This window comes from Notamacropus eugenii, chromosome 4 (assembly GCF_028372415.1).
Source record: "Notamacropus eugenii isolate mMacEug1 chromosome 4, mMacEug1.pri_v2, whole genome shotgun sequence".
NCBI lineage: Eukaryota > Metazoa > Chordata > Mammalia > Diprotodontia > Macropodidae > Notamacropus > Notamacropus eugenii.
The window spans coordinates 171,664,388-171,691,938 of record NC_092875.1 but is presented as its reverse complement, the minus strand read 5'-3'; the positions used below and the strand labels follow the sequence as shown (position 1 = coordinate 171,691,938).

The 27,551-nt window shown below is 35.1% G+C and overlaps 1 protein-coding gene across 8 annotated transcripts in view; it reads right to left on the bottom strand.

Annotated features, from left to right (window-relative positions):
* The window catches only part of EXOC2 (exocyst complex component 2), a 250,636-nt gene that overhangs the window by 103,576 nt on the left and 119,509 nt on the right, over positions 1 to 27,551 (bottom strand). For all 8 annotated transcript variants that reach the window (XR_011965863.1, XR_011965864.1, XM_072603658.1 and 5 more), the window contains 2 exons: positions 8,724 to 8,849; positions 4,671 to 4,795 (listed from right to left, as the gene is read on the bottom strand). Coding sequence is in view for 6 of the 8 variants with exons in the window: in XM_072603658.1 (XP_072459759.1) it covers positions 4,671 to 4,795; positions 8,724 to 8,849 (251 nt within the window). In the remaining 2 variants the exon portion in view is untranslated. The remainder of the gene's footprint in view (positions 1 to 4,670; positions 4,796 to 8,723; positions 8,850 to 27,551) is intronic.

Genomic DNA, 27,551 nt, shown 5'->3' with positions numbered 1-27,551 from the left:
CTGCATGACTGATGCTGGACAATACACTTAACCTCTCTGCATCAATTTCCTTATTTCTAAAAGGAAAGGGTTGGATTAGATGACCTATGGGATCCTTTCCAATCTTAGATCTATGAGTTACTAAGGGACTGTGCCAGGGAATCAAGAAGACCAGCAGTGTTAAACAGGGCCCAGACGAAGTTAGAGAACTTAAATCTGTGGTACGCTTGACTGGGGTCAAGTCAACAGGATTTATTAAGCACCTACTGTGCGTGAGATGGAAAATTCCTCTAAGCTTTTCATTTGAGACTTTAATTTGGTTTCAATACAAAGTTCAAACCAACACATTTCTGGATTGCTTTATCTTATTTATGTTAAGTAAATAAGCTGAAATGTCTTCTCCATAAAAATGAGACTAATTTCTAACTGAACAGGGGGGAGCTGGAGCACACCATCTCTGGTTCCCTCCAGTTCTAAGGTTTGTGATTCCACAGAAACACTTATTTCTGCTAGGGATAATGATACTTTACTAGGCTCACCAATATAAACAACAGAAATGATGGATAGGGAAAAGGGGTATCACATGAGTACTTTTGTTAGTAATTTTCAAAAATTGGCATAGGAACATTCAATGAAAGCTTTTGAGGCCACATCAAATAAGCATGCACTCTTTGGCAACTAAACAGTATTAATGTGTGCATGGTGACATCTACTGGACAATATAATTTTGCAAACTAAATTTCTAGTTTTATAAAATTATTTAGATTGAACAATTTAAAAAATGTTGATGGCAAGAAAGATCTCTTGAAACATAAAAAAATACTTCCTCGAGTCTCTAAAAATGTGTTTTCCTGCATTTACTGGAGTTAAACATTTCCAACAAATTAAGTAATAAAATCTGTTGTGTTCTATTTTTAAGACATAATCTGATTTTGTAACAGAAAAGTTTAAATCTTATGACTCATTACATTTAAAATACTAGGCCTTAATGTTTGAAAATTATTTTGACATTTTCAGTCTTCTCACACATGAAATAAGCTATATCTAAACTATATCTCAAGGTAAGATCTTAACCTACCATTAATCATTTCGTTAATTAAAAAAATTAATCCTTTCCTGTATATACAGACCAAAACTACTTTGTGGTGAGACCAACGGTTAGATTTCACTGTTTTGATTCATGTATGTTACCTCACATAGGTCTGGCTTGTTCAAAGAGCTCTAACCATCTAGGACCTCAACTGTCACAATACCAAAAGAACATGTTAGTTTCTGGAACAAGAAAAAGCAATATGCAGCTACAACATTAACATACTGACCAAAATACTTAGGTTTCTTGGTGTGTAATTTTTAAATTGGTTTATTACTTTCAGATTCTGAATTTTCTACATAAGTGATTCTTCATTGTTTGGGAAAATTAAAAAAAATAATTGTATTTCCATATTCTCAGATTTTTACTAAAGATGAAAAGTATTGTGCAACTAGAACTAAATACAGACAAATCTGTGGAGTTAATTAAATGTGAAGAGAAAACTTTAAAAAGCAAAAATTTTCATTTTTCAAAAGTTTTTTTTTTTAATAACTGAAAACTAGAGATGTTAACTCAGCAAAAATGAGTACTGTGATTTTTACAACTGCAAATGTGGTTCTTCACTTCTTCTGAAATAGCTCATTTATGTCTTATGTAGAATATGCATGATATTATTTGAATGCCATTTTGACCACAACTGGGTATGTACCTGTTAAAAAAGAAAACACTGTTTTAACTACATTACACTAACTACTATGTGATCATAACTATCAGAGATTGTACCTCTTCTTGATGAGTTCAAAATATACCTTTGATGTTAGTGGTCATGATAAGAAAATAAAAAGGCCTTCCTAAAATCATGAACTTCTCTAGTTGGTCCAAACACAGATCTCAATACTATCCAAACGTTAGCTGGCATGTAAAGCATGTCAGATACTCTATATTAATAAGGTGGAACTAAGCTGAAAAAAGCTGAGCTTAAAACATATATACTCATCAAATGAATTAGTAGATCACAAGATTACTCAATTCCACCTTGAAACCCCTCACTCTAAGATCAGTTTTTACAAGGTGTCTCCAGAGCTTCAATCATTCTTGATAAAAAAAGGTCATCAGAATTTTAGATTGGTTTTAAAGAAAGATCCCTTAGAACCAGCTATTCTATAATACTACTAATGTTCTTCTAGGAACTTGTGATCACTATTTATCCCTGAAAATTGCTAGGAAAGCTTCTAAACATTCCCATTCTGAAAAACAACCTTAGTTTACAGATTAAGTAGATAAGGAAAGGAAATTATAATACCAATGATATACTGATCATCTTCTGTGGTAAAGGACAAGAGATCTAATAGTATGTGTGTAATATGGTACTATTAAACCACAAAACTTCTAAGAGACTAAAATTTTTTTTTTGCTCTAAAAAAATCTAATCATTTAATATTAAGTTTAAAAGAAAATGGTACAAATGTTTTATAAAGAAGTATCACTAAATTATTCCATTTTCTGAGTATGGACATGTTGCCGGTTGAGTAATTTTCTGTTTATATATATATATATATATATATATATATATTATGTACACATATGTATTTTTAAAATTAAATTAAAATTTTAGGGAATAACATTTTAAATTCCACACTGTCTCTCTTCCTCCCTCTTCAACCCACACTAGAGAAGGTCATCATTTGAAACAGATTTATAAATATATGTAAAACCATACTACTTTAATTTATCAGTTTTTTTCTCTGGTGGTCAATAGCATCTTCCTTCATAGCTGATTTGGGTATCAGAATAACTTGTCTGTTCATAATTATTCTTTGAACAGTATTGCTGTTACTGTAACAACATTGCCTTGATTCTGCTCACTTCATTTTTCGTTACTTCATGCAAATCTCATGTGTTCTTTAAAATCAAGCACCTCATCATTTCTCACAGGCAGCAGTATTCCATCACAATCATGTATACCACAACTTGTTCAATCATTTCCCAACTGATGGGCATCACCTCAATTTCCAGTTCTTTGCAATCAAAAAGAGAGTTTCTACAAAATATTTTAGAACACATAGATTCTTTTTCTTTTTCCCTGATCACCTTGGGAAACAGATCTAATAGTGGTATTGTTGGGTCAAAGGGTATGTACACAGCTTTATAATCCTTTGAAATTTTCTGCTTATAGACATTAGTTGCATCTGAAGCCAGTCTTTGTATTAGAAAAACTCGCAGAAATGCAATATTTTTATTTCTCCAGGGAACATCAAGGAAAATGAATGAGTTTACACATGGATGAAGTTATTCTCTTATTTAATATTAATCAAAAGTATATCAATCACTGTGCTTTCCCAATGATACTAACTCAAAAGAACTATTATGCTATTTTTGCTTTTTCTATGGGGGAGAATAAAAGCTCTCTCGTATGCACTATGCATTATGACCTTAGGTTTTACAACCCCATGGCTCTTTTACCCATATCTATGGAGGACTAGACAAAAGTATCGAAATTATTATTATACTATCAAAATTAGTAGCCAATTATTAAATTCGGATCCAGGCTTTTCTGCTTCTGTTTCCTCTTTAAGGTCCAACTGTTTTTAAGTCAGTCTCTAAAGAAGTGACTAATTGATGAGATTACTCCTAGCCCTCAAGGAACATGCTGTTCTATCTTGGATGGGATCCCATCCAACAAGAGATTTAACTTCAGTTTAAAGTATAAACAGAATCATCTGAGACAGTCCTTACCCTGTATCCCTCCATTTGAGTTTAGGGTGACCTAGCTCATGAAGGAGAAAAGCCCCCCAGAGAGATCTGGATGGAGATGGATTTCCCTGTCCAGAATGCTGGAGGCTGCTGAGTTTCATGATCAAGCTATGTTCTCAGCAAGAATGTCCACCAATCAGGGATGATTTTTACTTGTCAGTGGCATTCCATTTCAGAAAGGCATTTAAGGGTCTCAGGATCTCCACTGGGAGTCTTTGGTTACTGAGAGAAATCACTGACCACCAATTTATTGATTGCTGGCTAGCCTAATTAACAAATTGATTATTAATTACCCAGAAATTCTGGATCTTGGGGCTTTCTATTTGTCTCAGTACTGAATAATATTTAATTTCTTAGAATAAACTCAAGGTGTTGATAAAATGGTCTAATGAGAAGTTTTTTGGGGGTGGGGTGGGGGAACTTCCTCAAAGACTGAATCTGGTTTGTGGAAGCCTAGAGATTGTGCATCTATGTCAAAGGTTACACTTATATGCATATGTGTAATAATTATTCCCCTAGAAGAACGTAAGTGGGAATTGTTTTGATTTTGTCTTTTCATTTCCAGTGCCTAGCAAAGAGCAAGTATTTCATAAATGCTTTATTTAATGAACTGAAATGAATCATGTCATTTGCAACTTTGCCAGCTTGGAATTACACAAAGATTTTTAAGACTATGAAAATATTTCTACCAATTTTGTTTTTAAAGTGATTATATGATCCTATGATATAAAATTTTTTATAACATAAAATGGCCAAAATTTTAAAAGAAGCATAGTGGTTATTATTTCTATTCTATTAGACTTTATAGCTTTAGTTAATTTTAACCATTTTCAAACACTAAATAAAACTCTATATAAATTCACAGTATCAAAATTACATATGAATATATATATGAACCTATTCATACCTCACTGAAAAGACTTCCATTGACATAGGAAATCCAGAGCTTCCAGAAATTAGGGAGTTGACTTAAAACAAGTTTGGTCAACTTTTCAACAAAGGCCACCCTGTGAGGAGCTTTATAACGCCATGCTAAGGAAAGAAGACAGAAACATAAAATAAAAGGAATATAGTTTTGAATCAACCTAATAAGGGATTTTAATGTTGTTTTATTATTTTCTAAAAAATTGATAAACTATATGAAGTACACTAAAAAAATCCAGGAATTAAGTGATCTATACAGATTTAAATTTACACTGAAACAAATTTTATAAAACATTTTGACCACTATTAGTAATCATTATTTTTAGTGAGAGCAAAATTACTGAATGTGTGAACAGTTTGTTGCTAACTTGGAGGGAAAGTTGAGCCAACACACTGTTGGCAATAGTGGGGCAGAAATGAAGTGGACAGCTTTCAGAGATTTGATGTCCTAGGGCACTGCATTTGCTCATCTGGGTCAGAACACTTGAAAACATCAACAATGGTTGATGGGAATGACTGAGGGAAATTCAGAAGCTGCTAAATGAAAAATGAGAACTCCACAGGATTTGCCAGCAGGATAGTTCATCTACCTCTAAGAAGGTAGCATTTAATTCTATCAAAAGCAAAGTACAAGCAAAGCTTAGAGAGATGTAGGATTCCTGGCTCAATAAGAAGGCAGATGAAATTCAGTTTTACGCTGATAGTAACAATCCAAAGTGCTTTTATGATTTCCTGAAAGCTATTTATGGATCAAAAACCTATGGTACATCATAACTACTCAATGCTAATGGAGCCACTCTGACTAGTGATAAGGACATGATGCTAGAGAGATTCCATAGTGTTCTCAACAGACCATCATCAATCAATGCTGAGGTCTCAGGCTGAAGTCAGTCCCTCCTTAGCTGAACTTCCAACTGAAGAAGAGATTTTGAGGGCCATTAGGCTCCTTTCATGTGGCAAAGCACCTCATGCTGATTCTATTCCAGCTGAGATTTAGAAGGTAGGGGGACCATAGTTCATACAATAGCTGACTGAAATTTTCCAGGTTATATGACAAGAGGAGACTATTTCCCAGGAGTTCAAGGATGCCTCCATTGTCCATCTCTATAAAGGTAAAGGGAATAGATTGTCCTGCAACAATAACAGGGGAGGGTCTCTCTCTTAGTAAGTGCTGGCAAAATTCTTGCTAGAGTGCTCCTTAATAGGCTGATCTGTCACCTGGAGGATGGTCACCTACCTGAGAGCCAATGTGGCTTCAGAAAGGGCCAAGGAATGGTTGATATGGTGCCTGCTGCCCAACAACTCCAGGAGAAATGCCAGGAGCAGAACAGAGGTCTGTACACAACGTTTGTAGATCTGACCAAGGCCTCCGACACTATTAGTCATGAGGGCTTATGGTAAATTATGTCAAAATTTGGCTGCTCAGGGAAGTTCATCAGCATTGTATGTCAATTTCATGATGGCATGTTTGCCTGGGTTCTGGATAATGGAGAAAGCTCTTGTGCCTTCCCAGTCACCAATGGAGTGAAACAGGGCTGTGTGCTTGCTCCCACACTTTATAGCATGATGTTTTCAAAATGCTTTCAATGAGGATGAACACAGCATCAAGGTCAACTACTGTACTGATAGTAAGTTCTTCAATTTGAAAAAGCTACAAGCCAAGACCAAAGTAGAGAGAGTGTTGGTGCATGATTTTCTATTTGCAGATGATTGTGCACTCAATGCAGTCTCTGAAGCTGAGATGCAACAAAGTATAGATCAGTTCTCTGCTGCCTGTGCTGATTTGGCCTAACAATTAACACCAAGAAAACACAGGTGCTCCAACAGCTACCATTACACCATCCATATGTGGAACCATCAGTTACAACAAATGGAGAAGTTTTGAATGCTGTGGATAAGTTCACTTACCTTGGTAGGGTACTTTCCAGGGATGCACACATTGACAATGAGGTTGACGCACACATTGCCAGAGCTAGCTAAGCGTTTGGGAGGCTCTGAAGAAAAGTCAGGGAGAGAAGAGACTAGCTACCACACTGAAGGTCTACAGAGCCATTGTGCTGACCTCACTGTTGTATGCCTGTGAAACATGGACAGTCTACTAGCACCATTACCAGAAACTGAATCGCTTTCATCTGAACTGTCTTAGGAAGATTCTGAGGATCACCTGGGAGAATAAGATACCAGACACTGAAGTCCTTGCTCAAGCTGAACTGCAAAGCATTCAAACTATGCTTCACAGAGCACAACTCTGATGGGTTGGCCATGTTGTTCAAATGCAAAATGTACACTTGACAAAAAGATTATTTTATGGAGAACTCACATGGGGCAGGTGATCACATGGTGGTCAGAAGAAGCGATACAAGGACACTCTCAAGGTCTCTCTCAAGAACTTTGGATTTGACTGTGCAACATGGGAGAGACACTGGAGCAGAACTGCTCAGCCTGGAATGCCCACATTAGAAAGAATGCTGTGCTCTATGAGCAAAGCAAATTGAGACAGCACAAAGTAAACATAGGATGCGCAAATCTGGAGTACCCACCACAAATATTCACATGGACTATCTGTGCCCAACCTGTGGTGGAGCATTCTAGGCTCATATTGGTCTGATCAGCCAGTCAGACACACTGAAACTTCACTTTATCCTGGTGATATCATTTTGGTCCTCTTTAAGAACGAAGGACAACAACCAACTAACCATTTTTTTTGACAAAACTCTTTATATCCTGGGGATAGGATGAACTTGAAAAGAAAAGCAGAAATTTTTATTTGTGATGCTATACAGGGGATTCTTAAGCTTAGAAATTTTAAAAAATATTACTTAATTTTGGTTTTCAACATTCACTTTGACAAGATTTTGAGTTTCAAATTTTCTCCCCATCTCTCCCCTCCCCCTGAGATGGCATGCCTTCTGATTACCCCTTCCCTCAGTCTGTCTTCCCTTTTATCATGCTCCCCCCTCCATGCCCTTCCCCTTTCCTTTCTTGAAGGGTAAGATAAGATTTCTATACCCCATTGCTTGTATATCTTATTTCCCAGTTGCATGTAAAAACAACTTTTTAACATTTGTTTTTAAAACTTTGAGTTCTAAATTCTCTCCCTTCTTCCCTCCCCACCCACCCTAATTGAGAAGGCAAGCATTTTACTACAGGTTATATATGTGTAGTTATGCAAAACATTTCCATAATAGTCATGTTGTGAAAGACTAAATACATTTCCTTCCATCCTATCCGGCCCCCACTTATTCTATTTTCTCCTCTGACCCTGTCCCTTTTCAAAAGTGTTTGTTTCTGACTACCCCTCCCCCAATCTGCCCTCCCTTCTATTATCCCACTCTACCCCCAAACCCTTCCCTTCTACATTTCTGTAGGGTAAGATACCCAATTGAGTGTATAAGTTATTCCTTCCTTAAGCCAAATCCAATGAGAGTAAAATTCACTCATTCCTTCTCACTTCCCCTCTCTTCCTCTCCATTGTGAAACCTTTATCTTGCCTCTTTTATGTAAGATAATTTACCTATTCTATCTTTCCCCTTCTCCTCTTAATATATTTCCTCTCTCATCCCTTAATTTTATGTTTTAGATATCATCCTTTCATATTCAACTCACCCTGTGCCACCTATCTATGTATCTATCTATTATGTATCTATCTATCTCCTTCAACTACCCTAATATTCAGAAAGATCTTATGATATACAGGGGTTCTTGATAAGATACAGGTTGAACGAGATGGCCTCTGCATCCCCTTTCAACTCTGAAATTCTATGAAATGGAGGCAAGGAATGTTCACTTTCAAGACATTTGATTATATTCTTTCCATGAAGAATCTCTCAGATTCCTTCTCTACATTTTCACCTTCAACTATCCACTTGTATGCAAATTTTAGTAACTCCTAAGTTGCTTCATAAGAACCAGAGGTACAATATAGCTAACAAAATCATTGGTATTCAAAACCAGAAGTTATATAGCATCACAGCATGAGAACATAAGTAGTTTAAAGACTAGTAAAAAAAAAAAAAAGAAAAGGAAAAATACTTACTATCATCTCTACCAGACTGAAAGCTGCTGGCCCTTTTTAGTGAAGCTGTCTGACTAAGATGAGCCAATGCAGAAGGGCGCATATCATTATCCAGCTCCAGCATTGGACTATGTAGTGCTGTATTGCCTGAGGGAAAAAAAGTGATTCATTAACCACCTTACTGTAAGTTTTTAAATTTTTTTTGTTCTTCTAATGTTCTATTTTTTTGTTCTTTCCTATTGAATACAAGTCCCTAATTCAACCACTTGTGGACTGCTGGGTTTGTTATTATTTTTTCATATACGTACGAAAGAAAAGAGAATAATAGCACCAAATTAGAAAAAGGTTAAAGATGAAATTTGACTGTGTGTAATCTTAATGACTCCAACCTAATCTATTCAGATTAGCTGTTAACTCTGAAAAATGGGAAACATAAAAGTAAGGATATCGGTTATTTAGTATAATCAACATAAAAGAGCTGCCACAAGGCAGTGAAAAATGCTCAGAAACCACCAAAGTCAGCTAACACTTTATATCTTCTGTGGTACATAAGGGAAAAATTGGTTTAGAAAACAACCTTATTTACAAAACATCAAGAAGGAGGTACTCTCATTCCTCTTTCCTGAATTATACTTTCCAACATATATTTCACCTTCCTCACCTATACCCACATTTGCATTAAAGTGATCAAGTATCAAAACAAATGTTGATTTAAAATGGAGGATATTATAAAATTCATTACAGAAAATATCTATTTATTTCTTCATCTTTTGTGCCAAATGTTGGAACAACCTGTGAACCATCTTTCTATTTAGATGTATCTTCCTGTTGTTTTTTGGTTTCATTTCCAGTGAGACTATCAAGAATGATATGATCCAGTTCATCCAGTAGTATGCCCAGTCACTGGTCATCGGACAAAGATGCTGTACTTATTTACCTACTTTCTCATTTTTATTAGAATGGTCTACTTATGTATTAAGGATATCCTTGATGAAAATATAAGAAAAGAGCAGTAATAAGAAAAGGCAGGCTTTTGCATATAATTTTCTACTTTGGAGAAATAGTACTTCTGTATTGAGTGGAGGTAAAAAGAACCAGCAAGACTGGTTCCTGGAATAGATGCATAATTAATGTAGGAATATCAGCAAGCGGATTGGGTAGAAGGTGATGGCTTTCACTTCTTCAGCTAGTTGTTTCCTCCAACTTCATTTTCATGCCTTTGTGCCCCAGGATGCACAGATGACTAGGAGATTTTTTTTGAAGAGTTCTAGAAATGGGTTTTGGGGCCAGAGGCTAACAATCAGGGGTGCAAAAGGAGTTAAAATGAATTTCCCTAACATAAACTTGAAATAGTTGGCTGGAACCATAGACTTGGAATATGCACCAAAAAGAATAATCTTTTGACTTTTGTTAGCTGTCTAGCTGGGTATGGTGACTTAAGCATTGGCTATGTATTTTTTTTTAATTTCAATTTTTAGTTCTGAATTCTGTCCCTTCTTCCTGCCCCTCCCCACCATTGAGAAGGCAAGAAATATGATACCCATTATACATATGAAGTCATGCAAAACATATTGCCACATGTGGATATGTATTAAAAGAACAGTAGCTCTCCTTGTCAGGGAAAATTCTTTACAGAAACTATATTAACTATACTACCAAATGAGATAATTGTAAAACACAGCACAGTGCTTGGCAAATAATAAGCACATATTAGCTGCCATAGTTGTAATAATAATAATTACTATTACTATTATCATTATTGTAATTCTCAAACATATAGCAGAACACCAGCTGGCCCAGAAGAAGCTAGATAGCTGAAGTCCTACAGATGGCAGCAGAGAACAGGCTTGCAACCACACAATCTCCAGAGATCACCCAGCAGAAATGGAGCAACGAAAGATAACTAGAGATGCAACACCCAAAAAAAAATATCAGTAGAAAACAATATGATACTGGAAGAAAATATCAGGTTCTAACCAGCATCAAAAGTGTGAGCTGCTATGACTTTGCATGTACCCTACATTTATACTTCCAGGTTACATGTGTTTTTTCTGGTATATAGTATACCGGGGAAAGTGTTTCTCTTACAAGCATGAGGGTATGTGTGTAATTTTCTTGTGCTGTACTTTATCTGCTACGCTGATTACGTATCTTTCATTTTGGATTAAGTGTCCTTTGGTTAATAAAAGTAAATATATAATTAGGACTCATGAGCTTTTGTTCTGATTGGGTTCTAACCCACAGAGTAATTCAGTCTAAGAGTGGCACTGCTGGGGGCCCAGATGTAAGGCAATGGATGCTCCAGATCCTACCCTACAGTAAACCACATCCTTACAGTCACATGATTGAAAAAAACCCAGAGATTATGATCTGTTTGTTGATTGCACCCTCCCCCCACATAAAAATGGCTTGATCAATAAAAAACTATTAAGTACTCCTTCAATGAGGTATGCATATGTTCTAAAATTGCTTGATGCATACAATCAAAGATATAACTTTAGTGATCTAATTGCTGACCTTGATGGAAGCATAATGCATGAGAATGTGCTCTCTAAAGGCATTTAGCAGTGCCACAGAGAATGCCTTATGCAAAGTCCAAAGAAAAGACAGATTTTCACTGTACGTGAGACTGTATCTCAAGAGTTTAACACACTGGCCTGGCATGTAGAAAATATTGCATAAATGCTCACTGCTTGATTAATATTGCATTGACTTGATGATGCCCCAGATAGATCTCATCAACAAGATCCATGGCTACTCATAAGAAATAGGAAATTAAAAGTGATTCAAAGGACAATATAAACATGTAAGGAGGGTTGAAATATCAAGGACATGCAAGAGGAGGTGGATCAGTCATGCAGCAACAATGGCATCTGACATTTATATAGATCCTAGAGTCTGTGATGTGGTTTACATATAATGATCCTACAACAATCCTATGAAGTATTATTACTACTATTTCATAAATCAGGAAACTGATGCTAAGAGCAGTAAAATGACTTTTTTTATGGTCACTCAGATATTAAATGTCAAGGTGGGATTTGAATCTATGTCTTTCCTGAATCTAAATCAGGTGTTCTCTCCATAATATAACGTTATGGATAATAATATTCAGATGGCCTGAGTACTGCACTGCTATACCTAAAATATGTAAAAAGAAACAAAGGAAGATCTTCAGTGAAAACCCAGAGAAGGGAACAAACAGTTATTAAGCCCCTACTATGTGCCAAGTACTGAACTAAGCACTTCGAAAATATGATTTCATTCAATCCTCGTAACAACCCATGAGGTAGGTACTTTACTGGACAGACTCTTCATGATGGATTTAAGGAAGGATGAGAAGGCACGGTGACAATGTGCTTCGATAGCACACTAGGGATCGCCCTGACCTCACAGGCTGTGAGATAGTACTTGTAAAGCACTTTGGGACCTTAAAGTATCACATAAATGGTAGGTGTCATTGTTATTACCACTTTCATAACAAAGAAAGCAACAGCACATCAGTGACATCACAGCGCCAGTAAAGTCTTAGAGCATCTTGTACAGAATGGCCTTATCCCTCTTCTATGCCTACCTGAATTCTAATCATCTTTAATGCTCAGTTTAAAAAGGCTTGTTTCGTTTGAAGTGTCTATCCTCTGACTGTTCAGTCCCAAAGTGATTAACCTTTCTAACCAGTCCTATAATTGGGACAAAACAAAACCTCACATTGGTACAAAAGGCACCTGGCAAATAGTAGGTGCTTAATGCTCACTGATTGTCTCAATTGACCACTCTGCCACACATTGAATATCTCCTCTCCAATGATGGGAAGCACTCTGCCCAAACCAGCTTATTCTAGTTTTGAACAACTATAATTTTTAAGATGCTCCATATGTGAAGAAAAACTATTTTAGTGTAATTTCTACCCCTTAGTTCTATTTATGACTTCTGGGACCAAGCAATAAAAGACTTCTTCTACCTGATAAGGATGGAAGACATTGGTCCTACGATTTCATTGGTATAAGAAACTTCCAAATGAGAAAATGTCCTCTACCAGTGCAGGTCAGCAGCTTTTCTGCAGTTTACAGTCTTAGAGAGTTGCCTGGGGCAGGGAGAGAACAAAGAACTTCCTCAGAGTTTTATGCCCAGCATAGGTGTCAGAGGCTGAACTTGAACACAGGTCTTCCTGGCTCCTGTCATGCTGCCTATACATTAGTTATTTAAAGACAACATTTTTGCTTTATAAAGTAGCTCTTCTAAGAGAAGGCTCAGTATCCCAGTTCTTTCAAACCTCACATAGTATGGTTTTGATTTCCTTCACCTCTTGATGCTCCTCTTCTAGCTGGCTCCAGTTTATCAGTTTTCTTAACTTTAAAGAAGTGGTACCCAGAGCTGAACATCCAGAATGAGCAAGAAAGAGGCTCTTACCTCCCTTGCCCTAAACCAGAGCAGATGGTACCAAACTATGGGCTAAATCTAACCTTCAGCCTGCTTTTGTATTTCCTGTGAGCTAAGAACAGTTTTTACATTTTTAAATACAAGAAAGCTTGATTTAAAATGTCAAAATCATTCTTAATTAGAGCTATAAAAACAGGTAGTAGGACGGTAGTTTGTTGCACATTGTACTTTTCTATGCTGCCCCGGATCACACAGATAAATAACTGGTCTCAAAGTCAGGAAAAGCTGAATTCAAATCCCGCCTGACACCTTTCAGACAAAATTTATAATTAAACAACTTGAGGGGTAAACTATAGAGAACCCTAAAACTTTAGGTAATTATTTACTATGGAAGCAAGGGATGTTCACCATATTGTAGCACTGTACAATTTATCAGGTTCATAATATATAGTAATCATTTGTTTTATACATCCCAGTAAGAATAAGTGTTCATTTTCTTTTCTGCATCTGGAAATATGCCACTAATTCCCCCCTTCACATCGCCTGCCAATAAAATTTTTCATTTTTGTCTTTGTATCTCTAGCCTTCAACACAGTTTTCTGTACATAGTAGTCACTTGGGAAATTCTTGTAGAACTGAATACAAAATGTCCCTTGTACATAGTTCCTTTCTAAAAATAAGATTGATGAAATAATACTGAGATTTATAATGTACATTTTAGTACCTTAACTAAAATTATCTGATATTAAGCTAAAATAGTATTCTTGAAAATTTGATATTATTAAAAAGGACAAAATTTCCCCTCCTAACAACAAAGAATGTGTGAAGAATGCTCTCCTGTTCCATTAGAAAACACATCATCAATTTTCTGATCAGGAAAAGAAAGTTTAACATGAACTAATTTCTTAATTGGTTGTCTAGCATTACAAGAAAGTATAACACAGCAGCAGGGAATTAGAACAGCACATATGCCCTCAGGACTAATAAACATCTGGAATACATTAGTAAGACATATTTTGTTCTGACTGACCAGAAGATAGCGCTTCAACACCATACGTAAATTCATAAATCCTAAAAACTAAACAGAGAGAATCAACTTACAAATATGTTTTCCTCCTTGACATCTCATTATCTCTCACTTGGACAAAATCTAGCAATTAATTTTAAAGGAGAACAATAGGTTGAATTTTCCAACAGTGACTGAAATCATTCAAATAGCATTTTTTGTCACTAAACACTTACAAAAGTGTCCTTTTGTATTAAAAAAAAATCTAATGGTTCCAACACTGCTTTTATATTTTAATTTCTTAATGTAATAAAACTAAGATCCACAAATTTATCCTATTTTTAACTCTTGTGATTATACTATCTTTCTTCCAGGATAGTCACTCCATATACAGTATGATAGAAGGCATACCAAATGTCAATTTTTTAAGAGGTGGAAAAAGACACCAATAGTACTTCATTGACTAACAAAAATCAAAAAATGGAAAAATTTCACAACATTTGAATACCCCCCCCTTGATTTCATTATCCTATAATTCAAGAAATATAATGACTTGATATTATGGATGCTTCTATCGTAAAACCTAGTGTTTTGAATTTAATACTATGATATTTTTAAAATGTTGAAATAAAAAGGTTATCTATATAATGGAATAATGTGCACAGCATCTCATGTACTGTTGTATACAATAATGTACGGGATATCTTTCCTGGAAAGCCTGTACACTATTATATTTATACTTTAACACAGCATAATAGCAGTGTTCAACTGGATCCACAAACCTACATCTCTCATAGGAACATTAACTTATCCATGTGAGAGACAAACTATGCAGCAGGGCATTTTATGGGTAACCTGGGTCAATTTAAAGTTGCTATGAGAAACTTATGTTTAGTTTTTAATGCTATCTTTGTATCAACACTGGGAGTATTTGAGGGATTTTGTAACCAAATTTACAGATAAATTTGTTGCTTTGAGAGTTATTCCTAAAATGAATAAGGGGACCCATTTTAACATAGAAAATGGCTATATACTGTAATCCTAATAAAATAATCTAAGTTTTTGTTCTTGCCTATGTTAACTGCCTAGATTCTATGCTTGAAATCTGTTCTTGGGGGAGGTGAGAAAGGAAAATTACTTAATTTTATTATATATAGGGATTTCATGGAGGAAAGTTTAAACTTTAAAACTTAAGACTTTAAAGGTTAAATATGTTCAGAAACATCTAAGGATAAAAAAGGAAAAACTGCTTATTTTGCCCCAATCCTTTAACTGAAAAATGTTAGTAGGTTTTATCTGAGAATATAAAAACTCTACCCTAAAGCAAAAATTGAGGTGCAAAATATTTCAGAAATGAGGACTAAATGAGACAAGATTACAGATGCCATAAGTGGTGAATGTTAGATGATAATTCTTTAATTTTATGATACAAAGTACAATAATGGAATCCCTACTAAATGGGATTAGGTAGCAAGTGCTATTAGGATAAAATTGGAAAGTTTTATTATCTGAAAAGATGTGAGATTAAGACTGGGATGAATATCAGACTTCATATATAACTTTTTATAAGAAATTTAACTTTCTAAAAAGAGATTAGAATTAAATATTTTCAGCTTTAAAATTCTACTGTTCTCTTAGAAAAGTAATGCAAATTAAATTCTAATATTAATTTTACCTATCAAATACATATACACAAAAACCAACATTTGTGTTACAATTCTATCAAAGTTATAAACTAAAGATAATCTTACAAATGGGTATATTCATTAAGGGTAAAAAATTTTCAAAATAATTTAATAACTAAGATAGGTTTTCTTATGAACAATAGTCAATGGTTTATTTTTTTACTTTGGCAAAATTCATTTTTGGTACTATGTGATGAAATTCTATACATAAGCACACATGTCTCTGTGATTCTGTAGACATACACCCCCAGGAAGGTTTAGAAAGTCATATACACAGAAGCAAAAAAAAAAAAAAAAAAAAGGATCCTTTTTTAGGAAATAGCAAACAAATATCTAATAAAAATTGTCCTTTAGGAAGAAGAGATATTTGCATTTTAATCAGAACATCAATGAAATTATCTTTAGCAATTGCTTCCTTAAAAAAAAAGTAGGCTAAGTCTAAAAACAACTCATTTATTTAGATTTCATGTTATTTCTTTTGAAAGAAAATAAACTTCATTAGTAATTCTATATGTTACTTTTGTAACCTGGACCCATTTGCATGCAAAACATATTTGTAATTCATTCTTACAACGATGAGTTTTCTAGTTAAACAGATTAATGACCCTTTAACACAAGATTAGATGCAAAGTGACAAGTCTGATATTCCATGGAAGTGACAGGGATTTTAGGGAGGTCTTATAAAGAATGATAGTTGAACCTAGAATTGCAATAGGACACATTATTGACTGGTCAGGATTCAACTAAAATTGCAAGAGTTTTAGTTTTATCCACTCAAAAACTCAAACACTAGACAATATTTGTATAACAGTTTATGTACAATGTAAAGGGTAAAATAGATGTTTGTTAAGAGAAGTCTGCAGATGTGAAACCAGGTGAATAAGTTTACTGTATTTTCTCATCCTTCATGTCTCTTACAGCAAGTTTTCTCACAGTCTACAATAGTGAGAGGGAACACTGATCCATAGCCTCGGGACTCTCTGAAGGGCAGCAGACTTCCTTACCACCCTTAAACACCTTTGAACATTTTTTCCTGTGCACAGCGGGCCCTTGTCCTGTGCTAGAGTCCGACCACCCACTGTTGCTTGTTGACCAAACACACAGCGCCTGGAGCCTGCACTGACACAGGCAGGATAAGATTCCTTTCAAGAGCACCACATATAAGAATCTGAATGCCAAAGAGGGAAAAAAATCAAGACAGTATTACAAATTCCCCTCCAAATTAAACCTGTGTCAACAGATAAAAATGTTGCTCTGTTTGATCTTATGACTCTATATATTTAAAAACTGTGACAGGGTGTAGCAGCTGGGACATTTCCTTAATTTAAAGGAAATCATTCTATCTAAATGGAATGAAGTGAGACATATTTGATGTACTGGTGCTAATGAACCTTCACCTTTGGGAGAATGAAAAAGGCCTTCCCTTACTAGGCTCCAGGCATATATATTTTTTAACAAAGTAATAAAAGATATCTTGAATTAATAAATAATTTTACTTTTTCAAAATGCAACTAGTTTTCATATGAGACTATATTAAGTCCTTCACCCTGAAAACATCATCTATCAACCTAAATAATTTATCAGAATCAATATTACTTATGTCTTTTAACATTAAATTATTGTCACAGTACAACTTTAAAATCAGAGTAATTTTATGAAGATCAATATGAATAGGGGGAAATAACTACAGCAAAAAAATATGAAATTCAGAATTATGTGCAGTGGTTAATACTTTAAACCTACCAATTAATAACTACAATTAAGTGTATGATTGACACATCAAAAAAATACTTCTCCTAAGGATAGGGGATGTGGTTTAGACATGAACTGGCTCCTTCCAGATGTACAGCAAGCCAAAGCAACAGAAAAGAACCAGCTGCTAGCATAACAAATTGGAAAGGCCCTTCCTTTTGACACAAGTCCTGCTTATCTGTCTGATCTAGCAGAGATGGATTTTTCATTTCAAGGTGAAGAGAATCTGAACATGATATAAAAGAGCTAAGTAAAGGGATCTCAGTCCAATTCCCTGATACACACACAGCAGCTGTCAGCAGAGAAAAAAATCCCTTGCCTTGAGGTAGACGCCTGGAGTTCTTTCTGGCCCTAGTGTGGATTTGGGCAGGTAATTTAACTTCTGAGTTGCAGTTTATTCACCTGTCAATACAGTATCTGCACTACCAACTTCCAAAGATTTTTGTAGGGGTCAAATGAAATAACAGGTGAAAAGGTTTTGTAACCTATGAACTGCTATATCAGTGAGCCCTATGGTATAGAGCATCTAAAAATGGATGTCACCGTCAAATGGGCAACATTTAGGATTTCTGGTCTTTTACAAACACAACTGTTAAAGAGTGTGCTGGTGGAGATGAGTGACCTTTTTTGGTGAAAAAAAAAAAAGTTAAATGAATGTTTTTTTTTCTGTATCTGAAAATTGTCAGTTTGCAACATGGTAATTACAACTGTTAGAAGCCACTTTAAATACTTGACCTAGATAAGTGACTAGTGGTGGTGAAGTAGTTACAATTTTATTTCTCTAGTAAGGCAAATATTTATTTTTATAGTACAGATTTAAAATTAAAATTTTGTAATATGAATGTCACCTGTTGCTTATAACCTTTTATGAAAAAGGAAAAGGCAAAAATGAAAATCTGTGCAGTACTATACTTGGAAGGGAGACTTCTGTAAATTACCAAAAATTGGAACAAGATACCTAACAGTATTCTAGAAAAACAAATGTCCGCATTGACAAAGGAGCAGAGAGGAGCACCATCTCTGGGACCCTACTTCCTAACGCCTAGTGGATCTGATATTATTGGAAGAACATCTAAGTGAAACGTGATGGGGGAGACAGAGGATGAAATCCTTGGTTTAAAAAAATACAAAAAACAGCTGACATTTATATAGCACTTTTAGGTTTGCAAAGAACTCTACAAACATTATTAAATTTTACCCTCACCAAAGCCCTTCATGGTAGGTACTGTATTATTATTTCCATTTTACATAAAAGGGAACTGAGATTCATACAGCTAGTGTCAGAGATGAGATTGAGGCTTCTGGACTAGTTTTTCCACTACATCATGATGCTTCTGCTGCTTTCTGTTTCATCTTCCAAAGGGAATCACTCACTATCAGTGACACTGCTCCAGAACACATTGTTCATTTATGACATCATAGTACTAAAAAAACCAAACTCTACCCTACCAAATAGAATATATAAAACCTCAAATACCAGGCAATGGAATGGAGTCAATAAACTGTCAGGGTGGGAAGGCTAACTATATCCAGTATACTTTTTTAGTATTGCAAAGTGATAAGAATGACATATGACAACTATAAATGAAGAGTCTTAAATATAAAAGTCAATGGCAAAATAACATGCAATACGAAATATTATATGAAAAAAAATCAAATTCCCCTTGGAACTACCATATCCCTGTCGTTCTCTCCTCTTAAAATTTAACTGAATTTCCTAAGTTTTTACACATCATCACAAACAATTCTGAAGCATTAAGATCTCCCATCTTTCACAAAATTTTAAAGTAGGCCAATGGAAGCTTCTGAAATGTTCCCATTCCAACCGTTACAAATAATTTAAAAATACTTTGTAGGAAAATAACACTGTGTCACAAACCAAGAAAGGAAACGGTACAAAGTAATGTTGCTTAAACAGGACTTATGTGGACTGCAATGTCTATTCTAACAGTATGAATATTACCAAAGGAGTTAGCCACCTGGTCACAGAATTCTCTTTAAGCTGTACTGTATTGAAAAATGCCTTAAAAATCAAATGAACACTATTTGTATTTCTGTATAGCTGTGTCATTATTATTATTTTTACAAATCCTTCTACTGGCTTACAAATGGCAATGATAAAAAATTCACTTCAGAATGAAGAAAAAATTAAAAAGAAAAATATTCAAAAAGTAAGCTTCCTACAAGTAGGTTAGTGGCTTATAGCCACATTGTAGCAGCTTTCTAGGAAATTATAGATATATATGTAAATATATAAATGTCAACAGGGAAGCAATTTTTAAAATGTGGATGTTTCTTCACTGCCCTTCTGACTACAGCAATATTTTCCATGCTGCGACTGAAAACTGCATGAATCTGCTAGTACAGCAGTCAAATCTAAGTAATTTCTCTAATATTCCTTTATAGTGATATTGGCATTCTAAAGCATTTTCTCTATTATCTTCCCCATTAAAAAAAGGGACCCAAAAAGAAAAATCTCTAATTCATGTACAAGTGCACATGAAAACCTGTAATAGTTTCTCTAAATAGCAGATATGGTTAAATGAATTACATGATGGGGAATTAACATTATCTTATCCTGATATAAAAGAAATCTTCTATTTTTAATCTCATTTTAAATTGGAGATTATTTCTATTTTGAGGCCCTTTTCATGGCTGTCAGAGTCATTTGCTTTTCAGTAATCAATTATCTTTCATGGTTTGCAATTTTAAGTAGAATTGTGTTGTAAGACTTTACTGTCAATGTGCTTGTCTCTTTAAAATTTATTCTTGGTTCCTCTTCACCGCAATATTTAAAACAAATCATTCAGGGGTGACATAGTAACAAATAATTTTTTTCTACGAACTTGAGTCACATTTTTTTTTTTTTGCTTAACTCTTAACAAAACCTTCATAATTTCAAAGAACTGATTGCATTTTTAAAAAACATACTATTCCGAGCTTAAAAATAGATTTTTTTTCTGGCTGGAAATAGTAAATACATAGTTAATTACAAGTAGAATAGGGGGATTAAGAGAAAAAATGTTACACAATTCCTTTATAATACTCCTATATCCTTTCCTTTAGGTTATTAGGTATATCCAGCATACATTCTAAGTGTTAAACTCATTTTCAGAACAAAGTAAAAAACACCTTTGAAGGTCACCCTTAAAAATCCTGTTTGGGAATGTCAGTAGGGGGTTAACCAAAGGCTTTTCCTGGCAGGAAAAGCTGAGGCCTTAGTCTAATTTTGGACTTGTTTCACAGGAATTTTAAGAGACAAATCACTTCTTATAAGGTGGTAAAACTTTTCTGTGAGCAACAATACAGGGACAGGTCTGCTCCGAAAGTCGTATAACTTAAACAGAAGAATAGTTAATAGCTCAAGAGAGGGGAAAAAAAGCCAAATTTTGATTCCCTTCCTATTCGGTAATTTTTTTTTTAAGTTATCCTACATGTAATGCAGCCTCCCCTTCTCCAAATCGGAGTATCAGATTTGGGCTACATACAGTGAGCCATCTGAAGAGTGGTAAGGAATATTCAGTGATTAATGTCAATGTGTGTTTAAGGTGCAATACTAATCTTCAGTGCTTTGGCTCGCTGTTTACAATATGAAGAGCACCATCTGCTAGGATCAGTGTATATTATTACTATAAAAATTGAAACCTGGGGAAAGATCTAATGCAGTGTTCACGAGAATATCAACCTTATGACCCAATCCTCTGCTGCCAGAGCTTCATATACAAAAGAATCTTTCTTGGAGAAAGGCAGCTTTTAATGGAGTACTGCTGTCTGTGAAAATCTATCACTTTCTTTGCTTAAGAAATTCTCTCTGAAGACCAGAAAACTAAATAAAATTAACATTTCCCTCTAAAAAAAAAAACACCTCACCACATAAAGTCATTTTTGGTTTCTATAGGTTAATTAGATTTGATAATGACCAACTTCCTTAGACATCAAAATACTTTCCTGCTTCAAGTATTTCACCCATGTAAATATTTTAATCCATGAGTATATCTTATTTCTTAACCATTGTTCTGTCTGGCAGTTTACTTAAAACAATTTTGTCCATATCTCTTCTTTAGGTTACAGCATTTAACAACTCAACTCATTTCTAAAATCTGACCACTGTTTAGTTTGGAAACAGGTTTTTGGAAGTCCTGAGTTAAAACCAATGGAGGGCTACAAGGTAAAATGCTGGCCATTACCATTATGGGCAAGGCCCTGCATGAGCAGAGTGAACAAGTACTTGCCTTTTTACACATTCATTATTATTCTTAACCATTTGTGGGGAGAATGGAACAGAAAGGAAATTCTAAATCAATTTAAAGAAATACAGTAAGTGCACATCAAAGTGTATCACGCCATCCCTGAACATGGGCAGTACTAAACAAAACAGTAGCAAAGTCTATTAGATAACTGCTTAAATGGTTTTGTTCCCCAAACATTTCAATTCTAGTGAGTGGAGGAGAAGAGAGCTCCCACAATATGTCTTTTACTATCCTGGATGCTTTCTAACTTGCTCTCATTTGATTCCAAAACTGCTGTGAAAACTACTTTGTATCCATCTTTCTAGGTAAGTGGAAAGTGCCTTATCTTTCAAAGCCTTAACACATTGACTTTTCTATCTTAAAACACAGTTGTGTGGTATAATGGGAAGGACCTGCTATGTGGATCTGGCCTCCACCATGTAAAATGAGAAAAGGGCCTCCGGTCTGGCCTCAGCTTCACCACCTGTAAAATGAGGTGCTGGACTAGCATATCTCTGGGATCCTTCAAGTAATAACATTTTCTGAAATAAGCATTTTAGAAATCCCCAAAATCTATGTAAATCTATGCTGTTACTATCTTCTACAGAAATTAAGTTTATAGAGAGTTTCTCCAGTATCATTCATCACAATGTATTAAAGTAGCTAGCGTCTATGAGTGAAAACAGAGGCAGATGTCTCTAGTTTGGATAATTTCAGGGGCTTCCATTTAGGAAATTATTACTCCCTGTATTTTTATATGTCTGTTTTATTAATCCAGTTAAATATTATTTTGCATTGACTTTATGTGCAGAAGTTCTAATTATTACTTCTTCCATGACTGTTACTCCTGACACAGATCACAGGGATGAGTGGATAAAATGACCTGAAGGACTAAGAGAAAGTCTTAATTCAAAGTCTATATAACAACTAAAGAGGCAGCACTGTGAAGAAGGGGCAGTACAGAGTAATAGAAGAAAATTTCTGACTAGGTTCAAGCACTTACTATTCTACTTAGAAACTATTTAACCTTAGGCAAGTCACTTAATGAATGGATTCTCTTATTTGAAAAATTAAGGGGCTGGAACTTTATGATGCTTTAGGCATGTTCTAGCATTCTATCAATCTCTAGCACCAACACTCAAAAAGTCTATTCGTTAAGAGTTAGCTCAAATGCTGCTTCCTGAATGAAGCCTTATCTATTTACTGTCTTTCCTCCCTCCCCTAATCAATGCAGAAGTGATTTCTAACTTGAAACTCTCTTTTTAAAAATTTCTGTTATGCACATATCTTTTATGCACATTATTACTTATGTGCATATCTTCTGAATACAGATCCCCCACTGATTATATAACATTTTATTTTACATAGTTATTTGATTATAACTTGTATTATATTTATCTGCTCATACAGTATATTTCTTCCTACCAGATTATAGACTCCTTGAGGGAAAGGACTGTGTCTTATTTGTCTCTGCATCCTCTCTAGAGTCTGGCACATTTATTTCTGTATATTAGGTGTTTAACACTTATTTGTTGAATAACAATTGCATAAATGAACAAACATCTTATCATGCCTATGACTCTTTTAGCTGCTTGAAGGCAAAGACCATATTTTATTTATCTTGCTTTCATCTTAAATCTTTTCTTTTCCACTTCTTCCTTCTTCTGGCTATCACTGAGAACTGGTTTCCTCCTGATGATACAACCTCCCTCTGGATGACACAGAAGTTGGAATACTCCTTGCTTCCCATTGCCACATCCAGGTTTGCCCCCCACTACCATCAATCACTAACATTTCCTCCTTTAAGGTCTACACAATTTATATCTACTACCCAATCAAAATCTGGATAGATGTTGTCTAGAGACCTCCGGGGCACTCCCCTTCCTTTCTCAATGAATTCAGTACCTGGCTCACAATCTTATTCTCCTCCCCTCATATAAGTGGACTTCAATGTACATACTGACACTCCCTCAAACACTCTAGTCTCCACCTGCTAGCTTCTCAACCTACTCATTTCTTGTAACCTACTCCTTCATTTCATCTTAGTCACTCACCAAGATGTCATATTCTTGATCCTGCTGTACCCACAAATGCACCGTCTCCATGTTCGTGAACTCTGAAATCCCTCTACCTGATCACAAACTACTGGATTTCTACCTCTGTCTCTGACTTCTAATTCTAAATATCTTCTTCGTCCACACCATGACCTCAAATCCCTCGACCCCTCAGTTTTCTCCTCAGCCTCAATCACCTTCGTCCTAGCCATAGTCTCCTCCTATCATGACCCATTGTTGAACCAGTTCAACTCTCCACTGTCCTCTTCATTCCTCCATTCCAATCCACCCTCTATTCTGTCTCCAAAGTGACTTTCCTAAAGCACAGTACCAAACATGTTTTCTGCTCTACTCAATAAATTCAAGTGGATCACTATCACCTCCAGGATCAAAATCCAAATCCTCTATTTGTTGTTCAAAGCCTTTCATAACCAGCCTCTCTTTCTAGTCTTCTTACATTTTATATCCTAACATGTAGTCCTCAATCCAATGATACTGGCTTCCTTTCTGTCCCTTGAACAAACAGTTCATCTCTTGCTATGGGCATTTTCACTGTCTCTGCCTGATGCCTGGAATGTTCTCCTTCATCCTCTGTCTCCTGCTTTGCTTTGCTTCCTTCAAATACCACCTTACATCTTACCTTCTACAGGGAACCTTTCCCTATCCCTCTTGATTCTGGTGCCTTCACTCTGTTTATTATTTCCTAGTTACCCAGTACATATAACTTGTTTGTACATAGTTGTTTGCATGTTGTCTGCCCCATTAAATTTTGAGCTCTTCACAATGCAAATTGAAACAACTCTGAGGTATCACCTTATACCTATCAGATTGGTTAATATGAAAGAAAAGGAAAATGGTGGAGAAGATATGTGAAAATTGGAACATTAATGCATTGTTAGTGGAGTTGTGAACTGATCCAACCATTCTGGAGAGCAATTTGGAACTCTGCCCAAAGGGCTATAAAAACATGCATACCCTTTGACCCAGCAATACCGCTTCTAGAGCTGTATCCAAAAGATGGATACAAATGGGAAAAGGACCCAAACGTACAAAAATATTTATAGCAGCTCTTTGTGCGGTGGTCAAGAACTGGAAACTGAAGGGATGCCCATCAGCTGGGGAATGGATGAATAAGTTGTAGCATATGAATGTAACAGAATACTACAGTTCTATAAGAAATGATGAAAAGGTGAATTTCAGAAAAACCTAGTAATACTTAGATGAACCGATGCTAATTGAAATGAGCAAAACCAGGAGAATACTGCACACAGTAACAGTAGCATCGTGCAATGATTAGCTATGACAGACTTAGCTCTTCTCAGCAATATGATTCAAGACAATTCAAAAAGACTCCACATTCAGAGAAAGAAGTATGGAGTCTGAATGCAGATTGAAGCATATTATTTTCACTTTTTTTTGTTTTTTTTCTTTCTTATGATTTTTCCCTTTTGTTTTGATTCTTCTTTCACAACATGACTAATGTGGAAATACGTTTAACATAACTGTACATATATAACCTATATTAGATTGCCTACTGTCTTAGGGAAAGAAGAGAGAAGAGAGGAAGAAAAATTTGGAACTCAAACTCTTACAAAAATGAATGTTGAAAACTATTTTTACATGTAATTGGGGGAAAGAAATTAAATACTAATAAGTGCAAAAAAAAAAAAAAAAAAGATTTTGAGTTCCTCAAGAGCAGTGATTGTCTTTTGCCTCTGTCAGCCTTAGTATAGTGCCTGGCACAAAGTAGGCATTTAATAAATGAAGATAGACTGACTTAGCTTTGAAGCTCCCTCAACAATGAGCACAGTGCCTAGCCCATATTTGAATACTTGAAGGATATGTGATTTCATTATCGCAGGTTCTCCTTTCCACCTATATAGATCACAAACTTACTTGGTGTTATCAGAAAATTTCTTGTGAGTTGCTGTGGACAAAATAATTTCCTCCCCTGGTTGGCCACCCTTCACATAATAAAATGGGACACAGTCAGACTGGTATTTGAATGTCAGATATAATGCCTGTCTTCAGGCTTGTCATTGAAGCCCTTCTAGTCTGGTAAGACATGCTATAACTTGTACTTTGCTAGAATACCTTCAAGAATCCAGGGTAACTTCCATGCTGTCATGAGGCATAGGACTTTGGTGGGGAGCTTTGAACACAGACACATTTCCTTTTATTTCTTCTTATAAAATACCAATTTATAAATATGTAAAATTTACAAATTAATTTATAAGTAAGCAAAAATTATGGTTATGTTAGAAAGCTATCTATGGACCCAAAAAACCAGAAAGTTCTTTCTGCTGGCATCAGAAGTGCTAGTGTTGAAGGGATAATAAGAAGATATAAATAAAGGAGAGGTCATGTATCCATACTAACTAATGTCTAACCTTTGGATATATACACACACACATACACATATGTGTGTGTATGAGATTAGTATTAAAGCTGAAGGAAAGAATTTGTCTTATAAAGAATGTATGTCTTCATTAATTAGCATGAAAGTTTTTATCCTATAAAATTTAACTGGCTTCTAGAAATAATTAGAATAGAATAATTTTCAAGTAATTTGTGGTCCATGGATCATTATGATTGGGTCAAACATTTATTTAGTGGCCTTCCTATCCTTTCTTCTCCACCTGTTCCAAACCCTACTGGTAAAACAGGCCTGCAAAAACACTAATGGAAGGAATGAGGATGGCAGGGATTTTGATGAGTTAACAAGTGAAGTAATGTTTGAGTTTTATTGATCAAAAGTAAATTCATAACAAAAGCTTTACATTTTAATTAAATGTCACAGTACCACTAATTTGAAATTTTATCATAAATTTCCTGAATTGTCTTCCTGTGCTATCAGTTTTTCACATTTGCCTATCTCATCTTCTCAAAAAGTTCTTTGAAAAAATATGCCACATATTGTATGTTTATTTATATTGCTCACAACAATGAGCATAGTACTAGACTCCACAGTAGATGCTGAAGAATGTTTTGCTGAGTATAATATGCTAAAGCATAATGCAATAAATCAACAAACATAAATTATAATTCTGGTTTACTTTGAGGTAATGCCTACATCAATAACGGTATATACTGCATACATATCCCTAGGATCTGACAATTAGATAAAAACTTGCCATGTTTTAATGATGTTCAGCAACAAGAGATTTGTGATTAGTATGATAAAAGTAAATAGTAATAAATATTTTGTTAATAAGCAAGTTTATTTTTATCCTTTTGAGTATAAATTCTATAAGATATTGACATTCTTAATCGGATGTTTATCTTACTTCAAAGAAACAAAATAAACTCAAGACAAAATGAATGCTTCCTCTTTCAATAACATATATGACTTAAGCCTTACTGGGAAGAGTACTACACCGAAGATCATGTGACCTGTAATCTAGTCACTAGCTGATTACCCTGGGTCAGCCACTTAATTTCACTAAGCTTCAGTTTCCTCACCTATAAAACAGGGGATTTGTGACAAACATTAAATTTTCCATTACAACAAGCACATGCGATTTCCCTGGTGTGGGAAATTCTTTAACAAACATAGATTGCAAGTCATCTAGGACTTCAGAGGGTTGCCTAAAGCACAAAGAGGTTAAGTGACTACTAGGTGTGTTAGACGTTTCAATCCCATCACTCTGTTCTACCACAGCATATGGCCTCTAACTTTCCACTACTTATAATAAAAGAGGGCAATGATAGCAGTTTCATGAACTTATTTCAAATCTAATTTT